Here is a 19,310-nt window from a genome sequence, read left to right as displayed (position 1 = left end):
TGTAAATAAGAGTGACTTATACACAACAGAAATTTATTTCTCCCTCATGTTAGGACAGTTCCAACTATATTAACTGCATTCCATGCAGCGAGAAAAGAAAATGAGGAAGGAAAAAGGGCCACTTCAGGGCGCCTTCCCCAAAGTCCCACCAACATGTATGTTTACAACTCACTGGCCAGGATGCCAGGATTTAGTCCGATGGTCATACTGAGATGCAAAGGAAATTGGAAAATATGATCTTTTACTTGGGAGGCACTGCTGCCCCAAGTAAGATTAAGGTTCCGTTACTAAGGAAAAAATACACCGAGAGACAAGCAGAGTCCCTGGCACATGCAAAATGCCTTAATCAGGAGCTAAAATGCAAAGCCTTTCACATGCTTTTTAAAAAGGGGACCACCCTCTTTAAACTTATATTCACTTTCACAAACTGATTCAACAAACCAAAATTTAGAGGAAAACAGACATCTTGAAACTTGTTTCTTCCAATGGGCTAAAAATAATAAATTAAAAATGAACGTAAAGATCTAGAACAATTCATGTATTATAGATACAGTTTCAGAGAAGGAAGAAAACTCAATGCTAAGACCAGGAACAGGGCAAGGATGTCCATTCACCACTTTTATTTAACATTATTCTAGAGGTCTTAGTTAATGCAGTGAGGCAGGAAAAATAAAAGGCACAGATTAGAAGGAAGAAATAAAACATATAAACAAAACATATTTTCCTGATGACATGATCATATACGTAGAAAATCCTAAGGAATCCACAGAAAGCTACTAGAAATAAAAAAATGTAGCAAAATTGCAGAATACAATAGCTATATACAGAAATCACCTGCATTTCTGTGTACTAGCAACACACAATTGGAACAAAATACAAAACAAGTCCATAGCGTCAAAACCCCACAAATACTCAGGAATGATGAAAGATATGTAGGGCCTGTACATCAAAAATGCAAAAACTGAAAAGGGGAATTAAAGAATTGATAAATAAATGTAGAGATATACTATGTTTATGAATTGGAAGACCCAATACAGTTAAAATGGTTGTATTAGTTATCTATTATTATAATCTATAAATCTATAAATCTAATATATAAATTATCAAAACTCAGTGGCTTAAAGCATAAGCATTTATCATACATACAGTTCATGTCGGTCAGAAATCTAGGGGCAGCTTATTTAATTGGGTGGTTGTGGGTCTCTTAGGAGGCTACAATCAAGATGTCAGCCTAACTGTATTCCTCTTAAGGCTTGACTGGGGCTGAAGGATTAGCTTTAAGTTGGCCTGAAAACACAACCAGCAAGTTAGTGCTGACTGCTGGCAAGAGGCCACAGCTCTTTGCCACGTGGGCCTCTCCACAGGGCTGCTTCTGTGCCCTTGTGGCAAGGCAGCTGGGTTCTTCCTCCAGAATAAACGATATTAGAGGAACAAGATGAAAGCAGCTGTGTCTTCTATGACCTGCCCTCTGGAGTCACATACCATTATTTCTACCATATACTATTCATTATAAGTGAATCACCAAGTATAGCCCACACTCGAGAAGAGGGGAATTAAGCTCCATCTCTTGAAGTATAAGAATTTGTGGGCATATTTTAAAATCATCACAATGGTAATCCTCCCTAATTGAGCTCTAGTTTCAGTACAATCCCAAGCAAAATTTTAACTTTTTTTATTTTTTGAAGGAAATTATAAGTTGAAATAAAAATGCATATGGGAAGTCAATGTTCTCAAAACAGCTTAATCAATTTTGAAAAAGATGAATAAAGTTGGAATACTTATGTTACTTGATTTCAAGACTTACCATAAAGCAAAAGTGCTCAAGATGGTACGGTACTGGCATAAGAACAAACATAAAAAGCAGTGGAATAAAAAAGAAAAGTCAAGAAACAGATCCACACTGGTCAACTGATTTTCAACAAAGGTGCCAGGGTAATACTGAAAGGAGGAAAGAGTCTTTTCAACAAATGTTGATGGGACAATGCTAGATATCTGTATAGGGGAAAAAAAAAACAAACAAAAAAAACCTCAACCCTTAACTTCACAAAAATTACACTCAAATTGGATCTTAAACCTAAATGGTACAGCAAAAACTGTAAGGGGATGAAAACATAGTTAAAATCTTTGTGGCATCAGATTAACAAATATTTCTTAAATAAGGTATAAAAGCACAAATTATTTTAAAAATTGAAATACTGAATCAGGATTTAAAACTTTTGCTTATTGAAAGACACAGTTAAGGAAACAAAGAGGCAAACCACAGACCGGTATAAAGTTTTTACAAAATATATCTAACACAGGGCTTATATCCAAAATATAAAAAGAATTCTTTTAACTCAATTATAAGACAAATGTAACCCACTGGATAAGTAGGTAAAAGACTTGAACAGACACATCACAAATGAAGATATACAAAACAGTAGGTACATGAAAAGGTGCTCAAATCAGTCACTAGTCATTAGAGAAATGCAAATTAAAACCACAAGATATAATGACATGCCAACTAGGATGAGAAGCTAAAATGACTGACAATGCCAAGTGCTGCCAAGGAGATGGAGCAGCTGGAACTCTCACGTACTGATGGTGGAAATGCAAAATGGTACAGCCACTGTGTAAAATAATACGGTACTACTTCATAATGTTAAACATGTATTTATCATACGATAAATTCTAGCAATTCTACTGCCAGGCATTTACCCAACAGAAATAAAAACTTTACGTCCACACAGAAGTGTGTACACAGATTTCCACAGCAGCATTATTCATAATCAAACCTGGAAGCAACCCAAATATTAACCAACTGATGAATGGACAAACTGTGGTACAACCATACCACAGATTAATATTTCTACTAGCAAGGAATGAAACAGTAACAAAACACAGATTGATCTCAAAAACATCATGTTAAGTACAAGAAGTAAAACACAAAAACTTCATACTACATGATTCAAATTATATGAAATTCTAGAAAAGGCAAAACTGTAGTGACATAAAGAAACTAGTGGTTACCTGGGGATGGCAGGTGTGTGAGAGAACAGAGAGCAAAAGGAATGAAAAAAATGTTCAGGGTGAGAGGACTGTTTATTCTATCTTGACTGTGGTGGTGATTACAAAACTGTATGCAATTACCAAAATTCACCAAACTGTACACTTAAAATTGGTAAATTTTACTGTAAGTAATACTTTAATAAACAAAAGAGAAAGAAATTTCTCACAAAAAAGTAAATGTAAAGATCTAGAAAGACTGAGACATTTCTAGATATATAAATCTTCTCTAAAATTCTACAAAGGGGTGGGATTTTAGCAGATTAAAAATAATCTTTGGCAATAAAAAACTTCCAACACCTTGAAAATATTCCCAGCTAACATAAACTAAGACTTTTTGCTAATAAGCTATGCTTTTGTTTATAATGAATATATTCCAAATCATATTTGTTGATTTTACCATAATCCTTTCCCAGAGGTTACCATCAACATATAAGAAAAATATCAACACCACCAGCTTCAAAGAGGAAGGAGCACTGGACATTTCTATTTTTAAAAATCAGTGTAAACAGATAATCAAAACTGATTCAAGACTTTCCATCTCTTGATAGGAAAACAATGTGAAGACCCTGTGGGAAAATGCTCTGTGTGGCAACTGACATGTAATCTACCAGTACTCATCTGAAATGAAAAAATACGGGTGTTTTCTTGGTAACCTCTTCCTTATCTCCATTTCTTTTTCCTCTGACCAGCAGCAGTATTGACCCAGCTAAGTATGTTTAACACTATCCTTTAAAGTTTCTCAAAACCTTCCTTCCCTTCATCTTGCTGTACATGACAATGCCAGAAACTCAAGACAATGAGTTTGCTGAAGGTGAGGTTTGAGCTGCATTTTTAATCCATCATTTGGAGGACCAGTTAAACATACGTGATGATCGTAGAAGAGAAAGCACAGTACAGCTATAGACCGGATTCTTTGTATTAGGAAGAAAACGAGAGGCTGCCAATGGGGTAAAGTTTTCTTGGATATTGTCTGGTCCACAAAACTTATAACGAAGGCTGCAGGAAGCCGTTGTGGATGTGTTTTTCAGACCCCTGGGTACTTTTAAAACTTCCTCATGTCCAAGATCTCCCTCCAGAATCACGTCTCCATTGATGAACAGGGCCTCATCTTAGTGGTGTAGTCAAAGGAAGATCTAAGAATAGCTTTGTACATGTCTTGTGGCTGAAACAGACATGAATGAGAGCCTTGCAATGTACAGTGGATCCAGGCACTGGACCCACTGGATCACCAGAACACCTGGCCTTTGGTCCTGGCTCTATTACCCATCAGTCGTCCAACCTGAACTTCAGCCTCCTCATCTTTAAAAAGGGAAGCCGGGTTCTCCACCACTGCAGAGATGATGTCAAGAGCCTAGAAGGGCAGTACACATTGAAAGCATCCTAATAATCGCAAAGAATTACAGTGTTTTGTGGCAGAGAAATTATTATTTTGATAATACTGAATTTTGAAACTCAACAATTAAAATGCCAGGCATTTTGGTAGGAACCGGGGATTATAAAGAATAATGTACAATCCCTAAACTGAAAGAGCAGACTCAGAGTCAGAACATAAATGAACTGGATTTTTCTGGGAAGAGAAGGGATCAAATGGTGAAAGAATGGATACAGCTGGAAGAAACTGCACGTGGTTATGATGAAAAGCTACCTCTTAAGAGCAGAGACATTAATGTTCAAGTGCCTGCATTTGAATCCTGTCTCCACAACTTACCAACCTATATTCTTGGCAAGTAAGTCCTCCGTGTCTGTTTCTTCATCTATAAAATGGAGACAACAGTTCCTAGGTGATCAGGTTTTTACAAGGGCTAATTAAGATAACAGACTTGTAAAGTGCTTAGAAAAGAGCTGTAGTAAGTCTGCTTTCTCTAGCTTATACTGTGATACCAAATTACCCCAAATTTCAGTAGCTTACAACAAAGATTTACCTCTCACTCATCTCACATGTTGGCCACAGCCCTGCTCCACGTGTCTTCCCTGTTCTGGGGTCTGGGCTGATGAAGCAGGTTTTATCTGGCACAAAAGGAACAGAGCGATGGTGGAACCATGCAATGGTTCTAGAAACTTCTGCTGTGAAGCACTCATCACTTTTGCTCATAGCCTAGTGGCTGATGTAAGTCACAGAGTAAAGCCTGGTATTAACAGGGCACGTGAGGAGGGGGGAACAAATATTCTGAACAAACATAACACTTGAGCAAATAATATTATCTACCACAAGTGCCTGGAGCACGGTAAATGCCATTTACTGTGGCATGTTACAAAAATGTGTTTGTTAAAGAAATAAGCCACTGCACAGTGGCCCAGAACCCTGAGACAGCAGGAGATGTTGAGGAAAGAAAACGTTCAGTGTCCCTGCAGTACATGGTTCACAGGGCTGAGAGAGGTACATGAGGGTGCCTAATTTTTAAAGGCTCTGAAAGGAGGCTAGGTTTTTGCCTATAAGTAAAAGATAAGTTACAGTAATACAAACTTTACAGTCCTGCACTGAACATTTAGAAGTCTACTAGTCACGCCCTGTGTAACACTTATCCAGTAAGACATTCTCTGTCAGCCCTGGACTGAGCTGTAATTGTCATGACAAGGAGAGGACAGAAGGTTTCCTTTAGTAGGTCCAGGCTACCGAAGGTCAGGATAGGGGAAGGGGGCACAGAGAGGAAGGGAAAGAAAAGGAGGGGAGAGAGAGGGCATGAATGAATCAATGAAAGGGAGAGGGAGAAAGTTGTACAATGGACTGATAAGCACTCAATTCAGTGTTGGGATCACAAATACCATGTTAATTATAAGAAGGTGAAAGCACCTTCTAAGGATCTATTGTCGTCTCTTACTTCTACACCAGGTTCTTTCACAAGCCCAGCCCATCTCACAGCTCTAACGAGCCTTGACTCCCCTCTCCAGCTTCTGTCCTGGTTTTCCATGAACCTTCAGAAAATGATCTCAGCCCCTAAAGTTCAACTGAAAACCTTGGGCATCAGATGAGTTACTTGACCTGCTGCACTGTACCCTTCCTATGGTCAATCCAGGGAAGAAATCCAAGGGAAGAAACAATAAGGAATAGAAGGAAAGGAAGCATGAAGAGCAGAGAAAGATGTGAAAAGCAGGGGAGGGCACAGAGGACCCAACACCCCACCCTCATTCAGCCGGACGCAGGTCAGGGCTCCAAAAGAGTTCAGATTTCCACAGTAGATTATGCTAGTTCTGTACGTTTTCCCCTCAGTTACACCACGACTTGGAAAGCCAATCAACATAAGGTTCTGCCTGATGCTTTTTCTTTTACAGTTGCCATAAGACAATGTTTTATTTTTTGTCTTTAAAACTCTTGTGGAGGGAAGAGAGAAGGATAAATCATAGCCCACAAGTGAGCCATCCTGACTCCTTCAAGATTGCTCAACTCTCCCCTTCCCCTTCTATGACTTACAAATCCTAAAATCTTGCACCATCGTAGGGTTTTTTGTTTGAAAAGGTTTAAAGATTCCCCACTACCTACGGGGGGGGGGGGGGGGGACTCAGACCATCAAAGTTCTAAACAATCTGGTGTGAATCTATGTCTCTAATCTTGTTATTGGGTAGGACAGATTTTCTCTCACACTAAGGTTGCTTGATCACAAGATAATGGAAGCCTGACATACTGTACAGAACAGGTAACAAACGCAGGAAATGGCTAGGCCATAAAGGGACAGATCAAAGGGGAGAAGCCTGGAGTCTAAGAAATGCAGGCCTGTCTGTTCATTTGTGCCCAAATAGCTTAAAGAGGACCAAATAATGGTAAATATGTGAATTGTAAAAAGAGAAAATTGGCAAAAGCAGGCTCTTTCTATTTTAATCATGCCAGAATCAGTTCAGGCCCAAGACTTCAGCTTTTGAGACAGAGTGTACATCCCAGTGGTAATGACTCACGACTATGATTCATAAAACGGCAGAAAATGAAGAAGTGCAGGGATACGGAAGGCTTTCCTGCAGAACCGCAAGAACTTAATACAGTTCAATAAGTAAGCGATGTTTTCTTTAAAACAAAAGGTATTAATGTGTAATAAGACTGCGGGAACTGTGAATATATAAAGTGGCCTCAATTTTTGAAGGTCTCTCACCGAAGACATGAAGAAGAACAGACAAACATGAGGCGGGAATATGATGGAAGCAGGTGAATACTAACACGGTGAAGTACTTGCTTACACTGAAATATCTCCCTTGGCTACTGTAGCCAAAGCTTTCCAATGACAATTTCTCAACTTTCCATGAAAACAGTCATATTTTAGATATTAAATGTTGGTATTGAAAACCAGAATTGCCAAAGGGAGAACACCACAACATTAAAACATGTATCAAGGATACACGTGAATACCTGCAAAGTAATCTTTAAGCAAAACCGAATGCCCCTTACCAGCTAGGCAGCAGCTGGACTCCCTGATGGGTCACAAAACGGAATTGTGGACTGAAAGCTGTCCTGGGCAAATGAGCTCTTTATTGCTACTGGTAAGCTAAACACTACGCCCATCCAAACGCAGGAAAAATATTTAGTCTTTATTCTTTTTTGTGACAGCACTGAAGACAGAAAGTGGGCTCCCACCCAGCAAAATACAATACTGTACTGATATAATTTATCATCTTCCTCCTCTTTAAATCAGTGGAATATTTTAAAGTTATGTATTCATAAATATTTACAATCATACAAGAATTGACACAAGGAGAGGTAAAAATCAGCCTAAGCAAAATAAATCCACCAATAGCTAAATAAAACAAACCAAACCCAACGTTGGCAGCTTTCTAGAAAAGCATGCATAAAAGTTTTGGTTTCCATGACAGCAGATAACACATGACTTATGTTTTACACAAATGGCTCTTTTCTTTAAGAAAAGCTTTCTCTTAAAAAAATGCACAATTGCCAGAATGAAATAAAACTACTTCCTTACTGCATACAGTATGTTAGGGGAACTATTGATTTCAGAGCTAAAAGGTGAAATTTCATCAAAAGGCTTTCTAACATTCCTCCAAAACACTGAATGCCATCTGTGCATTTCTTTTGGTAGTAGGAATTTTATTTTCTTTTTCATATTTTATTTAGCATAAAAACCAAAAAAAAAAAAAAAAGGGGGAAGTAACTTGATAAATATGGGGAGAGGAGAAGTCACGTTGAGGAAGAGACATCTGGGACAAGCTGTGGCTTTGTGAATCTCAGACTTTGATCCTATATTCAGCGGTGTCCAAACCAAACATTCACAAATACTTTTATATCTCCCTTTATAAATTATCCTTATCTAAAGTATACCATATTATATTAAATATTTCATAATAAAAATGTGGTTTTCTGGAAAAAGTCAGAAACAAAATATTCTTTAAATTCAAAATAAGCACTAACATCTGCGGTACAGCATGCAGTAAAACTGGTATAACGATCGCTGACATTAATCATTTTGCGTAAGCACGATATCACCTAATCGCGGTGGAGTAACAATAAAGAATGGGGCTGATATGAAGATTTATCAGATTTGTGTACACGGTAGGAGATCAATAATACTGGTTGGATTAGTTACTATAAAAAGTGAAAATTCAATTGGCTTAGAGGTGTTTATTAATAGTGGGATTATTTAAATGCTAAATACATCTGGGAAGTATAGTCCAAATACTGAAGAATTCTATTCACTCTTCTGAAATTAGGAATTTAAATGCTAAAAATCTGTTAAACTTCTGACTCCTTTAAAAAATTAATTCAAGCACCTTACCACCTGTTAAGCACATGTACTAGAAAAGACTGACCACAATACATACTTTAGGTTTTTAAAAGACTAGAAAGAGAGGGAAAATGCTATCTCCAACTCTAGAGCATTAAATGTCACAAAACGAAACTTTCTGAGGTGACAGCAAGAGCTCAGTTTAAAACCAGGAGTTTGAAATCACAATAAAAAAAGAAAATGGGATGTCTTAAAGCAAATGAGTCACATGAGTTATTAAAGAAGGGTTCAAATTCTGAGAGCAAATCAATCAATAGTAAACTAACACAACGAAATGTAATACAATTAGGTCCTTTTCATATTTTCGAATCCTTTAGGAAAAGATCCAAAAAAGGGTTTCAAGATTATTACTGTTAAGAGAAACAGAATGCATCATGAATGAAACAGTAAGTTCGCATGCTGCTCTCATTACAAAAGTAAAGAACTATATTTATTGTTTACAGGCTAGTTAAGCAGCTGTCAATCATGCTGGCAGTTCAAGTGGGGACAAGAATAGACTGGGGAGAGCCTGGCAATTGCGCCCAACAGGACTGGTATGACCCGAGGCCACCCTTAAGTCACTACAAGTCTTAAGAACACCAGGTGGTTCACATGGCTTGAAGGCCTCACAACAGAGGTCAGCTCTGTGGTCCTGAAGCCAATCAGGTATCTGAGTACCTGAGAAAAATGTTTAGGGAGGGGGAAACAAAGTGACTTCAATCCCCAGAATTTTGGCTGGAAGTTGTGGGGAGTGAAGGATTAAGTTTTGTATGAAAAGCACAAACACAGACAAGGAAAAATATAGACAGCGTAAAGGAAGGAGAGAAGGGAGCAGGCTTTAAAGTAATGACCCAGTGGCCCAAAATACCATTCACCCAGGAAATAAGAACAGATAGTGATAACTTACTTAAGATGTCTGCAGTGGAATGCATACGTATTTCCAAATCCCTTCCCTTTGATGTTATACATTTTACTATGAACCTAGTAATTTTCTTAGTCTCTCTGAGAAAGAAATTAAATCTACATTCCATATACCCTAGTTATAAACTTATTTTTATGTCAATTTGGAAGTTCAAATTTAAGTGGATGAAAAATAAAGCTCAATTTCATGCTTTAGACTCTTTTCTGATACCTCATAAACAAGAGTTTAAGACAGACATTTATTAAAATAAAATAAAATCCTACATAGCAGTAATGGGGACGGGGGTGGGGGGGTGTAAAATGCAGGCATTCTGGCGCCTTCTCCGGCCTGCACCCTGATGAGTCTTCTGTCAGTTCCAATCCACCTGACTTTCCACTTAACCTTATTTTTCCCCTTGCATGACAATGTCTCTTTCCAAAACAAGCAGAATATCTCTATTTTTAGTAAATCCAACTTCATTTTCTTTTTGTCACTTTTGTCCTACTCATAGTAGGACTACTAATGTAAATTTAAAGTAACAATGACAAACCCAGCTAAAACTTCCAACAAAGTTACCTTGAAAACTGAGACAAAGTAGCCTCTTTCATCTCAATCATCCATGTAACTGGCTTCTTCATCACTAAGGAAGTAGCACTGACACAGAATCTGACATTTGAAGGCAGCTGAATATGACCCATAATCTAAACATGACATTTTCCTGAATTTTCTTCAGAAAAGAGGGGGAATTGGAGGAAGGGGGGAATCACACTTACAAGTCCACTTATGGCTACAATCCAGATGTAGGAACCAGAGGTGAAAAGCTATAAAAGAAAAAAAAGGCAACTAAAAATGAAATTCAACTGCCAGTCACAGCATACTTATTTTTACATAACTGTAGTCATATCCATTTATGTTAAGTCTTAATCATATATATCTTAATATACACAAACAGAAAATTAATATACATTGTTATTTAATAGAAAATAATATATTAATTTTTCTTTTTTTGTTTTTTAACGAAGATCTTCCTCAGCCTTTCTATAGCCTAAAACAGACTGGTTGAACCCAGCCCACTCCTGTCCAAGGAAAATTAAGTGATATTCAAGCATATTCTTATTTACAAATGGACATTAATTGGTTTAAACAAAGTAAAATATAATGTATAGGGAAATGATCAGAAATAACAACATACAAAATACGTAGTCACCATGCAATGCTTGGTGTTAGCTAATGACATATAATATTAGTTTACATAATGCTCTCATTTTAATTCCCCATGATTGCTACTCTAGTTTTAGCTGGAAGACTCCTGCCAGCACACAGGTCCACATTCAATGCTGCTCTGCTTAACTGTTGCTTATTCTCATTCCAGTTCAGCCCAGGAAGAGCAAACTAAAAACTAGCAAAGTCAATTAATGGCAAAAGTAGTTATTATTGGGTCTCACAAAATCTCTCCCTTTGTCTTCCAAATCATTTACATCTGAGCGTTGTGCTCAGGGTGAAAAAAAAAATTATAAAATCCTAAGACATCTCAAAGTTTTCCTGCAAGAAAGAAAAGATTTGTAGCCTAGTGTCTGCTCATATTTAGATCTTTAGATGGGGAGTTTAAGCACCTCTGCTTATAGAGAAAGAAGCAGGTTCACTGCTGACATTGTGCTTGACGAAAACCTCAAAGTTCTGCACATTTATCGAAGATACATCGGAAAAAAAAAAGGTTCAAAGAAAGAAGACAGATGCAAAGGTAAAAGCTGACAAAGCGCAGGTAAAAAGGAGCCTGACAAGCTGTGCTCTCACGTTAGCTTATGTAGAAACGAGTACTGGCTGCAAGTTTAATCCGCTGATCTAAAATTTAATCCGCTGATCCAGCATGGAAGCTTGTTCAGTGTGAATGACTCTAACAGTAACAAGGATGAGAATTATGTGGAAAAATATTTTTCCGTGATTGTCTTCCAAAAATATAAAGAACAAAAAAAGGAGCTAACACTTTCAAGCACTTACTGTGTACCACACAGGGATCAGATATTAACCTTACTGAATCGTCCTCATCACCCCAGGAGGTAAGCTCTAGTACTAACTCTATTTCACCCGTGAGAAAACTGAGAGCTTATATAATTTGCTCAAAGCCAAAGAGCTGGTGGGTGGGGGAGCTGGGAGCATTCCCCAGGGGTCTGGCCCCACAGCTCAGGATCTCTCTCTGCTACCATGTCTCATACACAAGTAAGAAAAGAATATCATTAATTTTGTCAATAAAAAAATTATTTCATTTGGACTCTTAAGCCCCTCGTCCTATTGCACTCTGGTCCCAGTTGTATCTGCTCACATCCTGGCTGTATGTTTTTTCTCGCTGCTGGGCTCCTTGAGGGCAGGTGCCACATCCCACCCTTCATGTTATCCTCCACGGCCCCCCAGCACAGGGCACCACGTGACTGGCTCTTGAGCCATTTGATACTGAAATGACCCCTAACAAACATTTGTGTTCTTCTGACACTGATTAGAGTTATTCATTCACTCATTCATTCATCCATCCAACCATCCATCAAGTGTCCCTGGTTTCAAGTTGTTGAAGAGACAGAGGCATAGAGGGGAGGAGTAGAGGGTGAGAACAGAAAATTCAGGAATAGAATCTTCTCACTCACTTCAAGGTGGGGAGGGGTGGGAGCTGATGCTGGACAGGCAGGAAGAAACCCTGGAGGCCATTCATGCGAAGGATGTTAGATTTTATCGAGAAGCCAGAAGCATCTCCACTTCTACTTTCCAATACTAACTTCTACCTCACCAAAAAAACAAAACAAAACAAAACAAAACAAAAACACTCACAATCTCAGAACAACTGATGGTGGCAGCTCTAGAAACATAAATTATTAATTAATAATAGAAACCAACTGACTTAGTTCTTATTTTACCTGTTCAGATTACCCTAAAAACCCAACACTATAATCTCTAATCTTTCAAATGAAACTGTAAGATAGATACTGTTGTTCCCACATTACAGATGGGAAAATGGGGGCTCAGGAAAAGTGACAGAGAAAGAAAATAACTGCCAGAGCAAGTACTTAAACCAAGGTCCACTTGGCTCCCAAGACTTCCCACAACGCTCTACTGAATTCCTACTCTATAATTAATAAAACAATGTCTTTCACCCTAAAGATGCTATGAGCTTTAGAGCTGGAAAGAACTACAGGGTCAACATGAGGCTCTGAGGCTTCCATAACTTGACGCCTCAAGCTAGTGAGTATCACATCAGAACTAGAACCTGGGTCTCCTGCCAGGGTCCAGGGTACTCTTCTACCATTGCATTCTGCCTTCTGTTGTAAGGTCTTAAAAAAAAATTAAACATGCCACAGCAAATCCTAGCAGTAAGAATAAAATGCAGAAATGGGCTATTAGGTTCTACGTGAGTGTTAGGGAGGCTAAGGGAGAGCGTGAGGATATGCAGGTTGAGAGACGAGGAATAAGCACATTTCATGAGAAACGGCTGTGAGAGAGGTAAGGAAACACCCACCCAGAAGAGCCAGTGGCAGCGCCTGTCAGCAGACTAGAGAAGTTAGAGGAAATGCTAAAGGTTAAAAGGGGAGAGAGGAGGGCATTTCAGTGACACGGGTATCCGGTTTGATATGTGTGGGATAAGGAATGTTATGAGTATTAACCGTGGATCAAAAGGCCAAGCTACACATGGTACCACAGGAAACAGCAGAATAAAAGCTGACATCAAAAGGTGTGAGAGTGAAAGAAAAGTGACAAGTATTACAGGTATAAAACTGAAAATCCTACGTATCTTCTATTCCTGGGCCAGGAACTCAGCAGAGAGTGATCAGCCTTCACTGAATATTGGTAAAGATAACCTTTTCCAATTTAAGTTGAACAGTAAGTCCTCTAGTGGTCTTTGTATCGAACCACGTGGAGAATGGCGGCAGTGCCGTCAAGCCCGCCAACGCAGGAGTTAGAAAGCTGGCAAAGCCTTCGGAGCTCAGAGGCACTGTATTCAATAAATTAATGTTGATAGTGGTTTTTCACTTTCCACCTTTTAACTGTTCTCATTTGTTTCCAGTTCATATTACGATTTTTAAAAAGTCCTTATATGCAACTGTACAACGAAATTAAAATATTTTCCACTGATACAAATTACAGTGAAAGCTCTTATCAGATTTCTAAAGGGTATGAAAGTATTCTAGTACCTTATATACCTTGATGTGCTTGTTCTGTAACACTTCCTTTGAACATTTGATATAGATCATGAAGCCAAACTTATGGGGAAAAAAACATTGTTTTCAAGGAGATCAAATGAGAAAAAGACCAAAAAAAAAAAAAAAAAGATCTGGTTAAAGAAACGTGAACATAAAAATGCATACTGTACCTGTAGTCCCAATATATAAATCAGTGTCTTGTTTGTGATGGACAACGGGCCCAGAATACGTGCCACTTGGACTCTCGGGATGGAGCAGTAAAATGGTACAAACAGAGCAAACACAGGCGCCAGGCTATGCAAACAAATAAAAAAAAATCACTATGGTATAATACTCAATTTAAAGTACCAACGACAAATGTACATTTCAAGTAACACTGCTGATCATTTTATTTCAGTCTAAAAGCATGGTCTTAGATACACAAGTCGGTTTTTCTTACATATACAAGTCGGTTTTTCTTACAGACATCATGTTCAAAATAACTTGTGCATATGTGTAACATTTATGAGAACTCTAGTTATCTAATCCTTGTTGACTCTCCTAAAAATACTGCAAGAAGTAGTTCAGCATCTGGTTCAGCATCTACTAACCAAATGCCAGGCATTGTGACAAAATTTAAAGTTGATGCTATGTTTTCTGCTCACGAGTGGCTTGCAATCTGATGAAAGAGGTTAGGCAAACCAAAAGCAACAAACATTGTAATTCATCACAGTCAAATCCAGTCTTCATCTCAGACTCTGTCCACTTATGTATCACTAGAGCACTTGACTCTGCTCACCACTTCTGCCCTTCCTTCCTCAAATTCATCCCTTCTTTTGTCTTAAACTCTCTTTCTTGCTGGTTTCCCCATGATTTTTCCGACCACTTTTCTTCTACCCTCTCCAGGGTTCTATTATAGTCTGTCTTTTCTTCTTGCTCCAGTCTCTCCTTGAGTAACCGTAAGCCCTTCTAGGACTTCAACTCAGAAAATGAAGTGAGTCCCCCAACTGCCTGCCTGTCCCCTCACCTTAGTTATGAAACTCAATTTGATACCTTCAACCTGACATATTCAAAAGTCACAGGTGTCTTTCTACTTCAAGTCGTATTTCGCTCTAATCCACCCGGTGTTAACACTGCCAACAGCATTCTCTCCCCCAAACACAACTCTGAGCATGTGACACCCTTGTTGAAAACCCTTCCTTCCAGGCTCCCAGTATCCAAAGAGGAAATTCAAACATCAGCATGAAACAGCAAAGTCCTGCAATTCTTCCTTACCAGTGTGGTTTCCCACAACCGTCCTCCTCTCCCTTCCTCTAATCTGGCCCCTCCCGTTCCCCCCACCCCCAGATGCTCCCTGGGCGCATTAGGCTCTTTTGACTATTCATGGACACAGGCTATTCTTTCAACATAAATGTCCGGTCCACGTTTGTGCTTAGGAAACTTAGACTTACAGTGTAAGACCGAGCTCAACTCTTCTCCTCTTCAGCAATTTCTCCAACCCTCCTGGGGGTTAGCTGCTCTCCTCTGCTCAAAGCTACCTCAGTTTCACCGTTTCAGAGAACCGCTGCGCCGCCTGGCACTGTGTGTGAGGTAGTAGGCCGGGTGCAAGGAGCTCCATCTACATCTCTACGTGAGAAGCAGCCCCTGACCTCAAGAAACTAGCTCCAGGACTGCAAACTCCCATTCTTCCAAGGGCCAGGCAGGCAACGCGAATGAGCAGTGTGGTTTGGACACACACTCACACCCATTATTCATTAAACACTTGGCTTAATTAGTCTTCTATTTTCCTTTTTTTCTTTTTTTGGATGAGTGGCATTGTACAAAGAACTATTTCTTTACCACAAGAAAAAAGCAAAAAATATTCTTCACTTCCACAGAGAAATGTTCTCATTACCATTTTGGGGGAAACGCAGGACCCTCCTGGCCTCCTGTGCATTTTCAATTTTCCCATCTTTGATAAAGATCGTGTTATTAAAAAAAATCATTCACTGTCTTCTCATTTCCATTAAAAACAAAACAAAAGCAAACACACACTGAAAATGTGACCAATGGCAGCAGCATCAACAGGCACCTGTAAGAATGTAGAAAATACTAGAACAGGGAATCCCTCCCACCCCCACTGAACACCTAAATGCCAGGAGCTGGGTCAGGGTTGCAGAAACGGAGGCGGGTAAGACGCAGCCTCTCACAGTCTTGTAAGAAGACGACAGGGACAGGGCAGCAGAGGTCTGCAAACAATGTGGAAGACTGGTCTGGGATGCTTCACTCATCCAGCCCTCCTCCTAGACTGAGTACGTCCCACGGCAGGGAAGGAGGTGCATCCTCCTGGCTCTCCCAGCATCAGACACAGCGCCTGGCACAGCATAAGAGCTCACTGAATTTGGGGCCGTGAAATAATCCTTATTCCTAAACAAATATATGATCCACGTTTGAACTAATAACTACATAGGGTTTTTTTTAAAGTCTCCCATTAGATTATTAATTTTAAGAGAAAGCACCATGTTCTACTTAGCATTGCATCCCCCTATTGCTTAATGCAGACCCTTACATATAATCAACCCTTGATATTTGGATTAAAAAAAATTAACAGCGATTTTAATGAACAGACTTATTTAAAATATCATTCTAAATACTACACAAAAAATCTTGTGTTTTTTTCAATTAAACTTATCTAAACCCAAACACAGTTGATGTAGTACTGTGCACCCTTTTCATCAAAAAGTACCAGTTAATCACTCCTGGGCTTAAAATCCTCCAGTGACTCCCCACCCTAGAGTAAAAGCCAAAGTTATGACAAAGACCTCTGAGGCCCTGCGTCCCCCAACCCCAATCTAGTCTTCTACTTTGTAGGCTCCCCTACTCTCTCACTGCTCCAGTCATGCTGGATCAGGGCGTGTCTCACTAGCAGGACCAGGCACGTGGTGCTCCAGCGCACGTGCATCTGCTTCCCCCTCTCCTGCCCAACCTCCCACTGACAAGTGCATCACCCGCTCCCTTACACCCTTCAGGTCTTCATTCAAATGGCACCTTCTCCAAGAAGCCCTCCCTGACCACCCCCATTCCAAATGGCAGCCCCTGCCTACCTCACAGCCCCACCCCCACCCCGCATTCTCTATTTCCTGTCCCCACAGCATCCATAACCTCCTTATTCACTGCAGGACCAATTTATCACTGTCTCCATGATGAGAACAGAAGCTCAACAAGGGCAGGACTCGGGTCAGCTTGTTTGCTGCTCCAGCACCACCCTCTGGAACTGCATGAGGTAGCTGCTCAATGAATAAAGTGTAAAGATTGATGCTACAATAAAAAAAAAAATCTGAAGCGGAGTTCTTGCTTGAGGTTACACTTTCAATGTAAACTAAGAAAATATTGATAGGAATTTTAATGACCACAATTCATGTCTAATATACCAATAGAAGAAGTTTCAAAATTCCTTAGAAGTTATTAACCACTGTGTAGTTTTAAATGGTGACTAAATACTAAACCACATACACCCATAATATAAAAGCACACATTTCAGACCATGGTTACACAGGTTGTTTTGTAGAAATTTTCCACTGCTATTTCTATACACATTGAGTGTTATTAGTCACTGACCAGTTTTTCTCTTTTCCTTATTTGATGACAACATCTGCTCTTTATATTGTCAACAGTAACTCAGTTTGACCTTTTCGTTTTCCGAATAGCTAACTTCTGGTAGCCCTTCTGGTTTAAGCATATAGGACTGAAGTACAGAAAAGAGGAATACAGGTTATCAAGAATTCATTCATTCGTTCAACAAATGTCACTAATATTTATTGAGTATCTATTATATACTTCACAACCGTACTTGACAGAGCGAATAATAGAAACAGTTCAGGTCACAAATGTCCACCTTACCACTACTACAGAAAAGGACATCAACTCTGCTTTTATAGTACAACTAAAGAAATCCTGGTAGCTTTCAACAGCAATAAAAATGAGATTTATGAGCTGATGAAATTATCTCACGCTAAAAGCCAAAAGCACCCCCAGGGCAATTACCCCATCACCTCCTCCTCACACACCTGGCTACTCTAATACAAAACAAACAAAAAAAAAGGAGATCCAGTTTGCTAGAACATTTATTTCACCTAAGCAAGTTCATGATATAATAGTGTTTTACATAATAAAAACTATTTCAGAAATTAAAAACCAAAAGCCAACAGGATGGCTTTTTAACAAACTGAAAAACTTCTCAACACTGTCTTCTTCAATCCAAGTTTTAAAGAAACTGGTTCTAGAAGATTTTATCATACTGATCCACCAAATCATAAAATCTCCGTATTTCCCCCTCATGGGATTTTTGTACTAGGAATTATCTTGGTGACCATTTAGTTCAATTCCTTTATTTTACACGCAGTGGAGTGGAGGACCAAAGAATTCAGGTGAGTTGATGCTCTTCTGTTTGACAAGGTTTCTCTTCAGATCTTTGGCACTTTAGAGCTAAAGAACCTAATAAGCTTCTAGATGGAATAATACCACTGAGAGGCCCAAGGTCCTCAGTCATTCTGACAGAATCCTGGAGTGGAAGGGCCACTGGGGTCCAGAGTTACAACTTCCTGCCAGATGATTCAATTCTCTCTACATCATCCCTCAAAATAGTCACCTAGTTAATGCAAGCACCTCAACAAGAGACCACCTATGCCATTTTTTAATGATCCCAACCTGTAGAAACTACTTTCATGTTTTGATTTGAAAGCTGTCTCCCGTAACCTCCTCCTATTGGCTGGCCTTCTACTCTCAGGAAGACTGACACATGCAACCTAAACCCTTTTCCGTGAGAGCTTTCAAACGTGTGAGGATAATGATCACGTCCCCGCTGAGCCCAGACGTGCTCAGTCTATTCGATCATTTCTCCTAAGACCTGGGATCCAGACCCCTCAGGCCCCTGGGCATGCTCTAGGCCACCCGTGCCTTCATAAAACGCAGCCCTTTGAGCTCACTGGGAAGAATGGCCGGATCATCTTTCTTGTTCTGAGTACTGTATTTCCATTAGTTGAGCCTGCAAATCAACTGCATTTTGATAGCCATGTGACATTGCTGGTTTAAACTGAGTCAACTAGAACTCTAAGGTGAACAGTGAAGGTCTCCTTCATCCTGTGCACAAGAGGCAATTTTAGCTGTAAGATGCCCTCTTCAGCTCTTCCCTTGTCATACGTGTGTTCACGTTGTCACTGGTCAGTCAGTTGGTCTCCTGCCTGAAAACACCGAGTAATCATTGCACACATGCAAAAGAGCATCTTTCTTCCACTCACCACAGAAACTTTTGTTTCTTTCTCATAAGCTGTTGATAAGATAACAGAATGAGTAAACTAGTCCCTGCACCAAGTTTCCAGGCAGACAGAACTGTCAAAATTGACACTTTTTCCTTAAAATATTTTAAAACTCATACTTTACACGTAATATGAATACAAAATCATTAGTAACTATGATTCTCTTTTTTTCCTGGTTAAGGTTTATTGCTTCAGTCTCTTAATA

At 39.3% G+C, this 19,310-nt stretch overlaps 1 protein-coding gene across 2 annotated transcripts in view; it reads right to left on the bottom strand.

Annotated features, from left to right (window-relative positions):
• Window positions 1-19,310, bottom strand: part of UBAC2 (UBA domain containing 2) — a 146,726-nt gene that overhangs the window by 44,273 nt on the left and 83,143 nt on the right. Inside the window, exons 5-6 of one of the 2 annotated variants that reach the window (XM_010959675.3) lie at window positions 14,003-14,126; window positions 10,422-10,469 (exon numbers count right to left, since the gene is read on the bottom strand). In XM_010959675.3, the coding sequence (XP_010957977.1) occupies window positions 10,422-10,469; window positions 14,003-14,126 (172 nt within the window). The remainder of the gene's footprint in view (window positions 1-10,421; window positions 10,470-14,002; window positions 14,127-19,310) is intronic. The other variant, XM_010959676.3, reaches the window with a different exon arrangement.

Source organism: Camelus bactrianus, chromosome 14 (genome assembly GCF_048773025.1).
Source record: "Camelus bactrianus isolate YW-2024 breed Bactrian camel chromosome 14, ASM4877302v1, whole genome shotgun sequence".
In the NCBI taxonomy this organism is placed as follows: Eukaryota; Metazoa; Chordata; class Mammalia; order Artiodactyla; family Camelidae; genus Camelus; species Camelus bactrianus.
The sequence above is the reverse complement of the archived record's forward strand: the minus strand, read 5'-3'. Positions and strand labels throughout refer to the sequence as shown.